The 16,900-nt window shown below is 38.4% G+C and overlaps 1 protein-coding gene across 1 annotated transcript in view; it reads right to left on the reverse strand.

Annotated features, from left to right (window-relative positions):
• The window catches only part of COL28A1 (collagen type XXVIII alpha 1 chain), a 162,968-nt gene that overhangs the window by 116,072 nt on the left and 29,996 nt on the right, over positions 1–16,900 (reverse strand). The window contains exons 12-13 of the mRNA XM_073898860.1: positions 2,636–2,704; positions 1,460–1,528 (exon numbers count right to left, since the gene is read on the reverse strand). Of these exons, the coding sequence (XP_073754961.1) occupies positions 1,460–1,528; positions 2,636–2,704 (138 nt within the window). The remainder of the gene's footprint in view (positions 1–1,459; positions 1,529–2,635; positions 2,705–16,900) is intronic.

The raw sequence follows: 16,900 nt of genomic DNA on the forward strand, positions 1-16,900 counted from the left end.
TTTTGCTTTTGTTCCTTTTACTTTGGGTACTCAAAACATCATTGCTAAGACCTATGTCAAGGAGCTTACTGCCTATGTTTTCTTCTAGGAGTTTTATGGTTTCAGGTCTTACATTCAAGACTCAAATCCATTTTGAATTAATTTTTGTGTATGGTATAAGATAGTGGTCCAATTTACTCAACATCATTTTTTTAAAGATTTTATTTATTTATTTGATAGAGAGAGACAGATAGTGACAGAAATAGTGAAAGAGAGCACAAGCAGGGGGAGAGGCAAAAGGAGAGGGAGAAGCAGGCTCTCCGTGGATCAGGGAACCCGATGTGGGGCTCGATCGCAGGACCCTGGGATCATGACCTGAGCCAAAGGCAGACGCTTAATGACTGAGCTACCCAGGTGCACCTACCCAACACCATTTATTAAAGTAAGACTGTCCTTTCCCTGTTATATATACTTGGCTCCTTTGTTGTAAATTAATTGACCATATACATGGGAGTATATTTCTGGGCTCTTTATTCTGTTCCATTGGTCTATGTGTCTGTTTTTATGCCTATACAATACTGTTTTGATTACTATAGCTTTGTAATATATTTAGAAATCAGAAAATGTGACATCTCCGTCTTTGTTCTTCTTTCTCAAGATTGCTTTGGCTAATCAGGATCTTTTATGGTTCCATACAAATTTTAAGGTTGTTTGTTCTGTTTCCGTGAAAAATGCCATTGGAATTTTGATAGGAATTGCATAGAATCTGTAAATCGTTTCAGGTAGTATCAACATTTTAACAATATTAATTCTTCTGATCCAACCCAGTTATTTTTATGTGTATCTCAGTGAGTAACTTACTGTTCTTTTCTGGGAGAATAATGAATACTTGAAAAGTTAAGAGCATTTCTATACTAGGATAGTCATGTTTTATTCATTTCTTCTCCAGATCTCTTTTGATAGAGACACTTTTTTTTTCTTCTGCAAAAATAGTAAACTTTAAAGCTACATAAGCTAGAAGCTGCAAATAACACAGGTATTACCTGTCTGCCTTCAACTGTCCTTGCTTTAGAGTATACTCATAAGCTAGGTAATGAGCAACGTCCTTATTCTCAATGATTTTCTCAGGGTTCCAGGAAAGTTAGTTACAAAGTATGACCTTAGGCCTGAATCCAGTTCTCCTATCTCCTAGGAGATTTTGACACATGAGATCTCTTTCCTTCTTGGACAAGCTGATTAATCTCGTAAGAGATTTCAGTAAGAGAAAGCCAGTTGTACATATCATGTGTCTGTGGGGTGGAGGGCTCTATTTCAAGTGTTATAAAAAATAACACTCAGATCTGGCCCTTGCATATTTATTGTCTTTTTTTATCCCAAAAGATGCAACATGGGCTTAGTTTAACCATTTAGTCTAACCACAAAGGGCACATAAGAACTATATTTGTCCTTTTTATTCCATCTAGAGTTCCTTGCTACTTACTGGCTGGCCTGGCTCCCCAATGCCAATCGGTCCTGGCGCCCCTGTTCTTCCTTCCTGACCTCTTTCCCCCTAAGAGAAAGAAATAATCAAGTGAAAGTTTGAGTTTTTAAATAAAGAATAAACATAGCACAAGATACTCTGGAGATTTCAACAAAGATATATTCCAAAATAGTCAAGCTTTTCACATTCATAAAGATAAAAAAAAAATTCTGGAGGAGGAGAAATGGCTTGAATTTCAGTGAACAAATTACTCTAAAATGCTCATCATCCTGTCTTGTGTAAGTGCAATACACCACTTTTAGCTTTCAGAAGCTATTGTGTGTGTAGCAATTGGCAGGCTGGACTGCATTCAATTCATTTGGGTTCTTGAGAGGACCAAGCTAACAATGCTTGTGCCATTTCCTGCCCCTCTCACCACCATCCTGGAAGGCCACCCTCTCCTTGTCCCCACTCTGTTCCATTTTACCTCTCCTTTCAGTTCTGTTCACCCTTCATCTCCTTCAGAATCTTTGTCCAATCACTCTGCCAATACAAACTCCACCTTCCCTGTAGTCTCAGTATGCTTATTGTTTCAATTCCATCCATGGTGATACTTGATGACACCAGAATTGCCTGTTTTGTTTAGTCCTGCACCAAAGTCTTATTCTAGTCCAATGACATAGAAAAGCCATTTAAAATAAGCACTTCTGTTCCATGACATCCTGCATGATGCAGAGCACTCCAGGGTGTTGGGTGTTGCAGTACCTTTTAGATCCCTACAAACCTTTCTATCAATGCTTACCTATTCAGTGTTATGGTCCTTCTGGTTTCTGCCCCTCTCTGCTTCTTTAATGTGAACAGGTGATAGTTTATATGGTAAGATGTTTCACATCCTGATATCATTTTTGCATGTTAACATTTAAATTCCATGAAAACTCAACAGAACTAGATGTACATTGGCAAAAGTTTGGCAATTGGAGGCAAGACAAATTTTTCATTTCCATCAAATAAAGTTACATTGATTATTCTTGTGGTAACTGCCCCAGTGTCCAAGCACCCACCCGGACTGTAAGTACCTTCTACAGGCAGCCTCCTTGTGTCTAGAGGGCAAAGCTGAGCAGAGTTCACATCAAAGCTTCCCCAGCCCCTGCAATAAATTCAGTACTCATCAATGGGGGGAAAGACAAGAATCGTTACCTTAATTCCTTGCTGTCCAATACCAGGGGCTCCTGGAGGACCATAAGGACCAGGGGGACCTGGTTCACCCTGGAGGAAGAAACAGTTATGCCTTAGGTCAACTCAACAGTATTTATTGAACAGTTCTTAGATGTATAGTGATGCAGTAGGAACTTTGAGGGCAACAGTGAAATCTAGGACACAGTCACTGCCCTCAAAGTATTTACAATCCAGCTGGAAGGACAACATACATCCAGGGTTGAATTATAGCAGGCACAATATCTAGGGTCCATGAAAATGTTTCCATGTTAATGTTTAAAATCAATAAAAAATAAAAATAATAATGAATATATAACAACGTGTCCAGTCTGGATTAAATTTGTCTTTATGCCAACTCAGCTGTAATATATAATTTTTAACATTGTTTTATGGAGAAAGAGGCCCACAAAAACAAAAGTTTTTCGGATCCTGCAGCCCTCACTTGTTTGCTCAACAAATCTTTATTCTGTGCTTCTGACAGACACATTTGTTTCCTACCCAATAACCATCCCCTCTCCTCTTTCCTTCCCTGCTATTAGAACTTTGAACTGCTCATGTCAATGGAAAGCTATTCTTTACACTCAGGGCTGTAGGATGAATTGGTTCAATGCAAGTCTAGAATCTCTTTGCCACTGGTTGGCCCTTTGGCTCAGTTCCAACAAATGAGATACGGGGATGTTATTAGGTGCAAAGAGAAAGCTTTTGCCTCTGCCTCTTCTTTCCTAGTTGGAGATATGATAGCTATCTTGTAACCACGAGGTAACAGTCTCTCAGATGAATGCCAACCATTGAAGAGGACGATACAGAAAAATATTTGAAGTGCCCTAGCTCCTGGAAAACCTCATTGAACTTGATCAAACAAAACCTCATTGAGCTACCTACCTTCAAACCTTCTGTTTACTAAACACAAGAATTCTTACGGTGTAAGCCACAATTAATCAAAATGTCTGTTACTAGAAGCCAGAAGCATTTTCAGTAATAGTCTGCTATGTGGCAGACCCATCCTAGAATTCAAGCATCACAGAACTAAATGACACTGAGGCGCTCAAATTTCTCCATTTCACAGGTGAGGAACCAGAGTCCCAAAGAGGTTATGTGGCCTGCCCAAACTCACACCTCAATATCACCCGCAGGTACATGGCTCTGCAGGTTTCTCAAATTTCCGGTCATGCGGCATGTTGATAGGGGAAAGGAGAGTGGCTACTGATTACAATTTCTTTTTTTTTTTTTCTGTTTACCAAAATAATGTATCTTCATTATAGAAAATTTGCCATATATTGAAAAGCATGCACATACAGAAAATTTTCAATTAGCAATAATCACGCCTCGGATAAACCTACTACTAGTTTCTGGTGCATTTCCTTCTAGTTCTTTATGTACACACATACCTCTAATTTATGTGAAGGAAGATTTCTGAATACTCTCGTGTTTGAGTTAATGAATCCTTGGTATTTAAAATTTCATCCAACATATAGATTTCTCTCTTCTCTTCATCCTTGTATTAATCAGCAGTAAAATGGGACAAGAAGTTGGGACAAACCCTCTCCAGATTGAGTGGAACAAAAGAATTTTCACCAAAGTTAAAGCTCAATTTTCCCTGGAGGCTTGTGATTTTGAAGAGGACTCTTAGTAATGAAAGTAATGTCCTATTGATATGGTAGGGGCATGACTTGAAGGAAGTCTGTGGACTTTGATCAATTGCAAAGGGGGAAAGAGGGGACAAGAAGAAGGGTCAGAGTCAAATCAACTCCCTAAAATCATAACAAAGAAAACCTGTCTCAAAATCAGTTAATTGTGAGAATTTAGGATGCTTGGCATTTGAGTGGATTGGATCTAAAGGTAACTTCAGTTCATTCTTTTAAGTGTAAGTCAATATGGCAGATAAATCAACTTGAATTTTCCCTTTAAAATTCAAAGTTGTACTTATTTTTCTATGTATATTAAATTTTCTGGAGTAGCCAGATAATTGCCCTTCTTATATGTCACATGTTCTTGGCCACAGGATTTCTCCACAAATAATATCAGACATAAAGGTTCTCCCAGATGTGAAGCTGTTTTCTTGATCTCAAAGTTTAAGTGCTAGAGAATATTCAGTTTCTTAATTTAGATTCCAAATTTTCACTTCCAAGAAACTTTTCCTTACAACTTTCTGTGCCACAATCTTGTCAGTTATACTGCGTGTGGGTGACGGTTTCCATCGCTCAGCAAAGGAACACCAAGCACTTACTCTGTGGGCAGTAATGAAGTAAATACAGAGAAGTTTACGCCATTGTCCCTAATCTCAAAGGACTAGTTTAAGAGATAAAACACACCATTAAAATAATAATAACATAAGACCCTAAGTTCCTTATTCTATTCATTCCCTGCCCCTTTTATATTATTTGGTTCTGTAATGGATCAGAAGGCTTTTATATATTATCTTATGTTATATATACATAATATATATTTGAAGGAGAATTTGTTTTTGGGTTTTTTTTAAGATTTTATTTATTTATTTGACAGAGAGAGACACAGCGAGAGAGGGAACACAGCAGGGGGAGTGAGAGAGGGAGAAGCAGGCTTCCCGCGGAGCAGGGAGCCCGATGTAGGGCTCGATCCCAGGACCCTGGGATCATGACCTGAGCTGAAGGCAGACACTTCACAACTGAGCCACCCAGGCGCCCCAAGTTTGTTCAGTAGTGGAAGCTCTGCCCTACTTGTACTTTTCTGTATGTTTGATCTAAAACAAACAAGAGCACAGGTTGGTGAGAAGGTTTCCTCTAAATAAGGACAAGGAATTGGTTCTCTTGTTAACTTGAAATATGTGAATCAGGAAAATCAGTAGGAGAAGCAATTGTCTTGCTCTCAAACCCATGAGCTTCCGAAGCAACTGTCTTACCCTTAAATCCATGAGCTTCCTTTAGCTTTGGTCAAGCACCAATAGTCACTGAGCAATTTCTCAATACTGCTTTTTTAGAGAAGGTACGGGGATCTGAAGGTTATAGAGGGATCACTCTCCCTTACCTCAGCACAGGTCAGTAGTAACATATTTTTACCTTTCAGTTGTTTAAATTTATTTCTAAGGAGCTTAGCATCTCAACATAAGGCCTACAGATCACATTGGCCTACAATTAATGTTTATCCCATTCATACTTCTCTTTTCCCTTTCCTACAAAGATTCCCCAGATGGTAAAGGAAATGGTCCTGATTGTAACATACCATCACTGGGTAAGACAGAACAGGAAGAGAAGAACCAGCGCTCTACTCACAATGATTTTCTGGAAGTTCACCAAGGCCACATAGCCCATTATTCCTACCCCAACCTTCACCAGGAAGCAAAAGCACTCACAGAGAGGTTGAATGGCCCTAGTGCTACTTGTTATTTCTCTACTTCACTTTCTTTAACCATCAGAAGTATATCCAAAGAGGACTGAGTTAAAGTGGATGGCCCTGGAGGGGGTCTGTTTCTCATGACCTCCAAATGAGTATAAGAATAGGTAGGGACATTGAGGAAGTTAGGAAAACCACCATTTCCTCAGAAATTAAGGATGCCTATGCTATGGGTCTCAACATTGAAGGAAGCCAATGTCTAATAAAACCTAGTATTTCCAAGTACTGCCCTGACACTTTATATACATTATGTCACTTAGTCTTCTAATAATCTTAGGAAATGGGTATTTTTTTCCATTTTATGATGTGAGATGTAATCACCACTTTTTAATCCATTTTTCAGCATGCATAGAATCACAGAAAAAAAAAAACATGGCTTTTTTTCATTTAATCTAGTTGAATCCTGGCTCTATAATTTACTAACAGTTTGAGCTTTTGCAAGATCCCCATATGCAAAATGAGGATAATTATATCTACCTTGCAGGGCTGCTGAGAGGATGCAAGATATTGTCTATAAAACATCTAAGTCACAACTAATCACATGATAGCTGTTTAATATGTGTAGATTCAATTGTTATTCACCAGACTTTCATTGAGCACCACCCTGGTACTGAGTACCCAGTTACATAATTATAGACATAAACCAGATTACACCTGCACTTTGTAGACACTTACGATCTGGCTGGAGAGACAAATGAATATAAAAGAAAATACAAGCATGTGAATTACCTGTAATAAAGATATTAAGAGAGGACGTAAGACTCAGATGCAGAAATGTTTAATTCTACCTTAAGGAACTGGAAAAGTTTCGTATAGTAGAGGAGATATTTGCTCTGAACAAAAAAAAGTAGGAATCATATCTAATCTGGTAGAAAAGAAGCAGAACAAAAGTTCAGGAAAAGGAAAGAGTATGAAGCATAAAATGATGTGAAAATTTCCGGGGACAATAAGCAGCTCTGTGGGCTCAAGTGGACAAGAATAAGGCAACAATAGAGTCACTGTCTAGAGCAGCACCATCCACTAGAAATATACAATGAGCCACATATGTAATTTTAAATTTTCTAGTAGCCACATTAAGAAAGTAATAACATATTTTACTTAATACATCTAAATATTATCATTTCAATATATAATATAAAAACCTTATTAATGATTTTATTTATTAACACATGTCTTTGAAATCCTATGTGTATTTAACAATTATAGCACATCTCCATTTAGACTAGCCACATTTCAAGGGCTCAGTAATCACATGTGGCTACTGTATTGAACAGTGTTTGAGGAGGCCAGAGGCTCAGGTCAGAACCATGGAGAGTACCAACAATTAAGTGGGGTGGGAGTAAAAGAACACAGAAATGTCCTGTGGGGAGTTGAGGAAGACAGTGGCTGAGAAAAAGAAATGGGAACTCCCAAAAATAGTGTGATAGAAGTCAGGAAAGAGAATTTCAAAAGGAACTCATCATCTCCAAAGACAAACTCCCACTCTTCCCCTCGCAGAACTGGTCATCTTCCAGCATTCTTTGTTTCAGGGAAGAGCACCATAATCCCTCCATGAGTCAAGACAGAAGAAGGAGTCATTCTTGACACCTCTCACTCCCGTACCCACCATGTGTAATGCATCGCCACCGCTTTTCCATATGTCTTCTAAATCTCTTTCAAATCCATCTACCTCTTTATTCCTCTACTATGCCTCTTCAGTCTACCTCAAATTAATATCACCTCTTGTTTAGACTACAACAAAGTCTTTATTACCCTATACACATCCATTGTAGCACACTTTAATTTATTCCCCCATTGCCGCCAGCACAATCTTTTAGTTTTAGTTTGATTTTATTTTTTAAAAATTTTTTTAAAGATTTTATTTATTTATTTGAGAGAGAGAGATCGTGCAAGAGAGAGCCTGAGCAGTGGGGAGAGGGAGAAGCAGGCTCCCTTCCTGAGCAGGGAGCACGACGTGGACCTCAATCCCAGGACCGTTAGATGGAGCCCGACATGGGGTTTGATCCCAGGACCTTGAGATCTCAAGGTCTGAGACAAAGGCAGATGCTTAAACAACTGAGCCACCCAGGTGCCCCTTAATTTTAGTTTTATTTTTAATCTGAGTGAAACCATTCAAGGCCCTTCTCTTTGCGCCAAGTGGAAAGACAGAGCTTCTTAAAAGACCTGTGAGCCCCTGCCTGGTGTGGTCCCATGGGCTTTCCAGTCCCTTCTGAAACTAGTTTCTTCTTCATTCGCCACCCTAGCAGCATTGGCCTTTGTTCAGTTCCTTGTACTTGCCAGGCTCCCGTCTGCTGCAGGATCTTAGCACATGCTATTCTATCTATATGGGATGTTCTTACCTCGCTTTTTTCCTGGTCAACCCTTATTCATCCTTCAAATCTTACTTTAAGCAGCACGGCTTCAGAGAGTGCTTCTCTGATCAGGTTAAATTCCTATCCTAGAGGTACTGATAGCACCATTTTCTTCTTTTTCTGAGTATTCATTATAACTTTGTATTTAGTTAATCTGTCTTCCCCTGGTTTATGGGGAGGATGTCATGTGACTTTGCTCTGCTTTGCACCGTCAGTGCTTAGCTAATTGATAACATTCACTCAACCATCCAGGCAGCAAACATTTACCAAGCAGCAACCTGGGAGCAGGTGCCAAGCTAGCTGCTGGAGGAAACAGGAAACAAAACAGGTCTTGGCTGGGGGGAGTCAAGAATCTGGAAATGCTCCTTTGGAGTTCCCTCTGATTTAGTTAGGTTTTCAACCAAGAGCAGCTATATGTAAGTTACATAGTGATATCAAATACCTATTATACACAGTTTCTCCTGCAAACTTACCCAGATAAAATTAAACATTTTTTTTCACCTGAAGGAATAATAAATTCCCAATAGATGGCCCAAGATTACTCTGTATGGGAAGTTCAGCTGGAGAAACACAACATGCCTTATTCCTGGCACCAGCTCTAACCAAAGTCAACATCTTTCCTTGCCCTAAGATAACAAATAATGAATGATTGTCCAAGACTCTGAATTTTTTTTGAGGGCAGAAATTTACCTTTTCTTGAATAATACAATTATGAACAATTTAATCATACTTTGGGGTCTTAAAATTAGAAAACACATTTTAGCAATTTCTTTTTTTATCACTTTTTTATACACTACAAATGAGTGTGGCATCAACTTTAATATCTTAAGTCTTCTGACAAATATTCTCATACTTTCAAAATGGAGAAAAATGGTGGATGATCGTGCTGCTTAAAATAAGATTTGAAGGATAGGTGCAGAATGATTCGAGTAGGGCCAGGATACAGTCTTAGCTGAAACTCAATGCAGTGATGACTGCAGACAAAGATTTGGGAGAAAAGTCAAGAAAGGTACATTTTTGGTGGGGAGGGGAGAAAGAAGCTGGTGTTGGGAGGCAGGAAACTAACATCTATCAAATACTTGCTAAATCAAGCTCTATTTTTTAGCACCTAATTTCTCTTGTTTCAGAGAAGTGTTACAAGTGGCTTATTTTAGAAAACATTTCAGCCTAGACTTTTTCTACATTATAAAAAAGAGTTGTCAAAATACTTAGCTGCTTAATTATTATCAACACGTATGGCACTTACCACGATTAACTCATATAATCTTCAAAACAACTCTTAAGAGGAGGGTACTATTAACCCATTACATGAATGAGAAAACTGAGGCCTAGGGAGGATAAGTAACTTGCCCAAATCACAGAGCTAATACAATACAGGGCTGGCTTTGAACCCCAGCAGTCTGGTTTTAGAGCCAGTGCCCTAACCACCGTGCCAGACTGCCTCTTGAGATTTTTCAGTTCTTTTCTTGAGTAAGTTCAAAAATCACTTGATCGCAGACTAAATTCATCTCTTTGTTACAGAATGAAAACACAAAAATCAAATAGTTAAAATCGACCCATTGTGGCAGATCCACCATATGAAGACAAAGTATCTCTAAAATAAAATGCAAGCCGAAAGAAAATATACTTTTACAAGCCAATTCACATGTCATTTCAGACATTTAAGTCTACCTGGATCAGTGTTGTCACTAAATTCGTGGTAAAGATAATGTAAATTATAATCCCCAATACTGTGATCACATAATCTTGGTCTACATATAAATTGGTTACTAACCAACTGCACTGAGTTTTAAACCATCATTATTTCAAATCTCCAACTGCAATCTCTTTTGAATACCATCTACTTGGGTAAGAGAAAAGACCACAAATCCACCTACTTATGCTTCTCAAAGAAGAAAAATACTCCATAATAACAAAAAATCAGTGAACATGTAATGAAAATTGTAGTATTATACCAGATTTTAGTAATGCAACTCATTTTTTTGTTATTAGATTAAACCACATGAAGTTGATAATATTCAACCTGTAAAAATGACATTCATATGGCCAATCTACCAGGAAAGTCATACTTCATCATATTTAATAAAATCTAAGGAATTGTGTGTTATTATCCCTAAAAGGAAGGACTGCTTAGCAGCCCATCAGGAGAGCTTTTAAGAATCTCAGCTCTGGTCGACACTCCTTGGACTTTTACCACAATAAAAAAGCCTTACCCTTGGAATAAACTTAATATTCCCTGTTGCGATGCTATTGCAATTTACTTGAATTGGGGATATTGATGGGATTTTTTTGTTGTTGTTAATTCTGACATCCCTCCGAAGACCCTGCAGTAACTGATTCAGTTCCATGTTAGTGCCCAGCTTGACTGGGCATGGGGGTTAGACTCAGCACCTTTACGTTAGCAGCATTTTGGGGTTTCTTGATTCATCAGAGTTTTTACCTTGGCAGTCTCTGCTCATGTGTGCACACGTGCATGCACACACACACACACACACACACACACACACAGTCTACCCCTCCTGCTGAGAACCATGTGCATCAGAGATTTGGGAACGAAAATCATCTGCATTGAAACCATTGGCTGACATCCCACGTGTTCTGGCAGCCACTTCAAGTTGTCACTATCAGTTGTCTCTTGTCAAATGAGTTAATAAGCTCATTTAGAGTCCTGGTGGGCAGATGTGCATGTAGGTCAAAGCCCTCTCCACAACAACAGTTGCTGGACTACTCATGATTTTTTCCCTTTAATTAAGCCCAGGACAGAAATAAGATTTACACTTTGACATCTCTGAAGAGAAAACATTCACATAGTTTGGCAGCTTGGCTCCAATCTTCATTCAACTGATATTTATAATTAAAATTGTAAAGGGATTCTTCCCTTTATACCACTATCCACTGAGCAGTCACAACGCTGTTCAAAGTTGCTAGCTGCCCGGGAAACCAGAAGGCCCGTCATTGGTTTGGGACCGTTGGAAAAGCTGACACGTTCAAGTACCCTGACTTAAAATGCTTTACGTGAAGCAAAAAATAGTCATTCTGTTAAGAGAGCTGTGAACTTAAAAAACTTTTCTCTTTGATTAATTATTCCACCCTAGGAATTGTTGATGTCTAGGTATGTTTCACCCAGTTTGCTTCCCCTCAGGTTATAAGGAATTATACCCTATTTCAAATCATGATTTTTTTACGGTTGAAAGCAACGTCATGATGTCAGGAGATTGTTAGGTTTTTGAGTTGTGTGAGAGCTGAAATAAAACTACACAGCATGCTTGTTTGAGGAGGAAGTTTAAAATTCTTCATAGTTGTTTGTATCTGCGGTCTTGAATTATTTCCAAACCATAACTGAAATATTAGATACGTTTAGTAAGTTGACCTTCTAAAGCTGCTAAACTAATGTTGAGTTGAATCAAGTATTTAATGAACAAAACAAGAATGTATTTTTTAAAACTACTAAATCTTCGTTAATGATGATTCTGTTCCAGCAAAAATAGTGATATTATAGAAAACATAAGACTCTAAGTTGTATATTTAAAACTAAAAAAAAAAAAGTCCAAGTCTTCTTGCCTCTCTTAGAAAAAAGTGGAAGTACAGGGGCACCTGGGTGGCTCAGTCTGTTAAGCATCTGCCTTCAGCTCAGGTCATGATCCCGGAGTCCTGGGATCGAGCCCCGTGTCGGGCTCCCTGCTCAGTGGGGAGTCTGCTTCTCCCTCTCCCTCTGCCCTTCCACCTACTTGGGCTTTCTGTCTGTCTTTAAAATAAATAAATAATTTTTTTTAAAAAAGTGGAACTATAAGAACATATTAGATTATTAAATGCACAAGAAGCTTTTGATGGGTTATGTCAATACTGTCCTGTTTCCCTTTATTATCCCAATATCTTGGAAGAATGGTCAGAATTCTTGGCTATTGTATCCTTCTCCTTTGTCACCTCCCCAATCTCTCTATTGGAGCTGCTCCCTTAAAGATTTCCAATAACTTCAAAGTTGACAAAAAATAAATGACTCTTTTAGTCTCTTGCCTGTTTTGACTTCTCTATAGTAGGATACTGTCAACAGCTCATTCCATTTAAATACTCATCCACCCATTCATTCAACAAATCCCTCTTTGTTGCATATAATCATTTTTTCTCTCAGATGTGACAGTGGTGCTCCTGACCCATTGTCACTGGATCTTCTGCCTTGGATTTTCTTTTTTTAACAGTGAAGGACCTGCCTATATTTGTCCAATTCTCTTACCAATGGTTCATATCTGAAACAAGGCTAGCAATGTTTAAAGGTATAATGCATGGAAGCTAACAGGAAACTACCAGCTACCAAAAATCTATGCATGGGCTTTCACAGTAGCTATTACAAAGGTTACAACAGCCCTCTTTTTAAAATCGACCTCTTTTCATAGGGCATTTTGAAGAAAACAGGATGTTTTGTAGAGGTGTTTACTAAGTTTCAACTTTAGGATTTGTACATTTAGTTCTTATTTACTTGACTTCTTCCAAATACCAGCTACTTGAAAAATACATACTTTGCTTGAAAATCTCAAGAAATGAGATGAAACCTTGACAGAGTTGGAGAAGGAGGAATAGGGTGTCCAAGAATCATTGTGTGGTGCAGCACCATGGAGTGGTTTAACTATTTAATTTGCCCTCACTCCTCTTGAAGCATAGGTTCCATTTATTCATGGATACGAGGTCTTTTGTTCATTTTGAATGGATGGGTGAATGCTTGATTCACTGGAGATTATTTACCCTCACCATATCTATTTATTAAACTAGACAAGACTGCTGCTATTTCTCCGTGGGGTTTTTTTTTGTTTTTTTTGTTTTTTTTTTACATCTCAGAAGTAAAAGTGAGTCAAGACAAAGTCTCATACATAAAAGGACTTTGAGTTTCTCACACTTGTGTGTAGTACAAGAAAAATCTTAGGGGAGAAAAGCCCTGTAGGAAATATATGAATGTCCTGGAGTAAAACAATGGAAGAGGTTATGAGAAGCGAGGTAATTCATCCATTAAGATGAGTTAATACAGAATATAATATCATGGTCTTTTTAATTGTTGGAGGATTAACATGTGGTACTTTGACTTGGGAAAGCATATCAGGGCTATTTCTTAGTGCTCTTTGGCCCTAGCATGAAAGCTCTGGTACTAGGATACTCCATGTAACAAGCTATTTTCTGCTCATGCCAGTGAGCATGCCCTCCTCCCAGGAGCACAAAGAGGGTCTTGGAAAGGATGCCTATTTGCATGAGATTTGAGAAGAAACACACTTCCAAAATAACCTCAGAAAGACATCAAGAAATGGCAAAAATTACCTAATGTGGGTTTGGCACACCCAACATTCTACTGTGTTTATTTGTACAAAACTAATTTTGTAACTGTTCTCTGTGATTTGAAAGCCCTGCCAATCTTGAGCCATTTTTTCTAGTTATGAGAGGGCCCATTCTAGGACCAGATGGGATTGTAACTGAACCATCACAATAACCCTTGGAAGTCGGTGTAGGGCTCTTAGGTACTCAATTTTTACTCAGAAAGAGCACTGTGCTCTCTCCAGGGTTATAGCATTTTCCATTTGGTCCCAGGGATAAGGCCCTTGTATGATTATGATGCTAATTGGTTTTAGAGACTGATGGGATGTTCTTCTTATGAATGTCACTGCATGACCTTCATATATGGGGGAGGCTGAAGTGGCCTCAGAGCCACAGCTTCATTCTGAGAAACATCTATATTTTGTTTCTAAGACAACTAGGTCATTCAGGGCAAAATAGAGCTACTTTACATGTGGAAAATATTAATGACAGAAATGATTTGTGAAACTGGGCTGGCATCACATTTTTCCTCAATTTATCACATGTTATTTTTTTCCTTTTGTTCTTTGACCACCTTTCTGCAAACCCTTTGATGAAGAAAATCCAACTACTAGAGCAATAGAATGGGACTGTAGCTCATGAGAGAAACCATTCATAAATTCAAAGACATAGACAGGCCCCATCTAGAAACTCTTATGGAATCTTTACAAATGTTACAAGTCTAAAGGTTTCTGGATGAAGGTTTCCTTATAAACAAAATATTTGAAAATGCACATTACTGGTTTCTTTTTCCCATGCAATTCCCATCCTTCTCTTCCTGCATTTTCAGATGAACATTATAACCAAATAGAAACGCACCTCTCAACAGACTGTTGTTTTCCAGCCAGAGTACAAGAGAAGGGGGACAGATGTAATTTCCACACTGTCCAAAAGAAATGCATTTATCTCAGGTCAACTACTCGGGAAATTCAGCAGTATTCCTAAGGAGATAAATATACTATGGTGGTTAAGAGCGGACTGGCTGGGTTTGAATCCTGGCTCTATCCCTTACTACCTACACAGACTTGAACCTACTGCTTAACCTCTCTTTCCTTGAGTAGCCTTATCTGTATCATGGGGTTAAGACTAGATCATGCCTCAAAATGTGGTATTATGTTAAGTGAGTATTTAGAACTATATATCTGTACATAATAAATATACATTAAATGTTATCAAGTATTATAGAAGTTTCAAAATAAATAATCCTCCCTGTGCTCATTAGAAAATACAGAATTACTAGGTCTTAGGGAATTTTTTGCACAATTTGCAATAGCAATTTCTTAAAAACATTTTATAATAAAATGGTAATGCATGAAAAGAAATATCATTATAAACATATTATTTCCAGATTGAGGAAAAAAGAGTATACTGTCTTCAAGATGTAGAAGTACATTCTGAGACCCAAGATGGAATCATTCCCGGAAACTTGGCTTTTAAGATGATATACTAATAAATGTATAAAATTTAAAAAATTTTAATGATCAGTGCAATATGCATCTCTGGTTGACAGATCCAAAGAGAGGTAGAAATTAATAATAGTCTTGAAGTACGAGTCAAGAGACTACTAAATTTGTGACCTTAAACCAGAAATATTACTAGAAGGAAAAAGAAAAACCCACTCCCACTTCATTTGCTCCCAGCAACCCAGAACATTTTCTAGAAATTGACATCTTTCAATTCAGTGAGCTTTGTGTATTCACCTGGCAGTGAATTTTGTGATTAAAACCCAAGTGGCGGGCGCCTGGGTGGCTCAGCTGGTTAAGCGACTGCCTTCGGCTCAGGTCATGATCCTGGAGTCCCGGGATTGAGTCCCGCATCGGGCTCCCTGCTCAGCGAGGAACCTGCTTCTCCCTCTGGCCCTCCCCCCTCTCATGTGCTCTCTCTCTCTCTCTCATTCTCACTCTCTCAAAATAAATAAATAAATCTTAAAAAAAAAAAAACCAAGTGGTAATTTTATATTATGTATCCTTTACCACAATTTATTTTTGTTTAAGATTTTGTTTATTTTATTTGGGGGGGTGGGGCAGAAGGAAAGAATCCCAAGCAGACTCCACACTGAATGTGGAGCCCTACTGGGGGCTCAATCTGACAACCCTGAGATCATGACCTAAGCTGAAACCAAGAGTCGGACGCTTAACCAACTGAGCCACCCTGGTGCCCCCTTAACCACAATTTAAAAAAAAAATTTTTTTTTAAAGAGGACCTTGGAAAATTCATGAAAAGTATTCAAATACTTAGGATGATGTGGAAGTCAAGCATGAAATGTTATTACCTCAGAAAATTGTAACTTCCCCTAAACACTCAACTATATTTATTCTAAGAATGCACTGTTGGAATTAAAAGCTAAATTTTGTTTAAATAACTTTCTGTTGGGTGCCTGGGTGGCTCAGTCATTTAAGTGTCTGCCTTCAGCTTAGGTCCTGATCTCAGGGTCCTGGGATCGAACACCAAATTGGGCTCTCTGCTCAGCAGGGAGTCTGATTCTCCCTCTCCCTCTCTGTGCTCTCTCTAACTCTGGATCTCAAATAAAAATAAAATCTTAAAATATATATATATATATATATGTACATACATACATACATACATACATAAGTTTATGTTAAAAAAAAAACCTAAATAGTAATTGTATGAGACACGAGTAGAAGTGAGCAAATGATGGCACCTTTCAATGGACTACCGCTGACCATCTCCCAAAGCTACCTGCCCTGCTCCCAGCCCTCCCTGGGTACTCTCCAAAGCTGATGAGTCTGGCTGTGCCTCTGTCTCAGGCAAGCCATGTGATATCCAGACTTCACTCCTCATTTTCCAAAATGAAAACTTTGGGCCAGTATGATCTCTAACATCCCTGGCAGCTCAAACATTCTATAATTCTATCACTGTTGCAAACTCCAACCCCGATCCCTGATTTTAAGCCTCTTTTGCACAAACAAAATTATCATCTTAGGTAACCAAAGAATCCTAGAAAAAAGCGTGGACTGTCAAAATATTTTTTTTCTTGCTTCAGGATCTTATCCACAACCAAAGCAATTTTATAAAAACTTCTACTCAGTATTCAAGAGATAACATTTCTCTTCCCCAGAGAAAATTAATCATAGGCAAGGACTGGAAAAGGCAGTTTCCCCAGATGAAGCTTAAGCACACTCCCGCTGAGAAGCTCATTCTATTTTAATTTGCCAATTAAAAGTGGCCTGGG

The sequence above is a fragment of the Callorhinus ursinus genome, unplaced genomic scaffold (assembly GCF_003265705.2).
Source record: "Callorhinus ursinus isolate GAN/ISIS: 27379988/994484 unplaced genomic scaffold, GSC_fseal_2.0 scaffold12, whole genome shotgun sequence".
Lineage (NCBI taxonomy): Eukaryota > Metazoa > Chordata > Mammalia > Carnivora > Otariidae > Callorhinus > Callorhinus ursinus.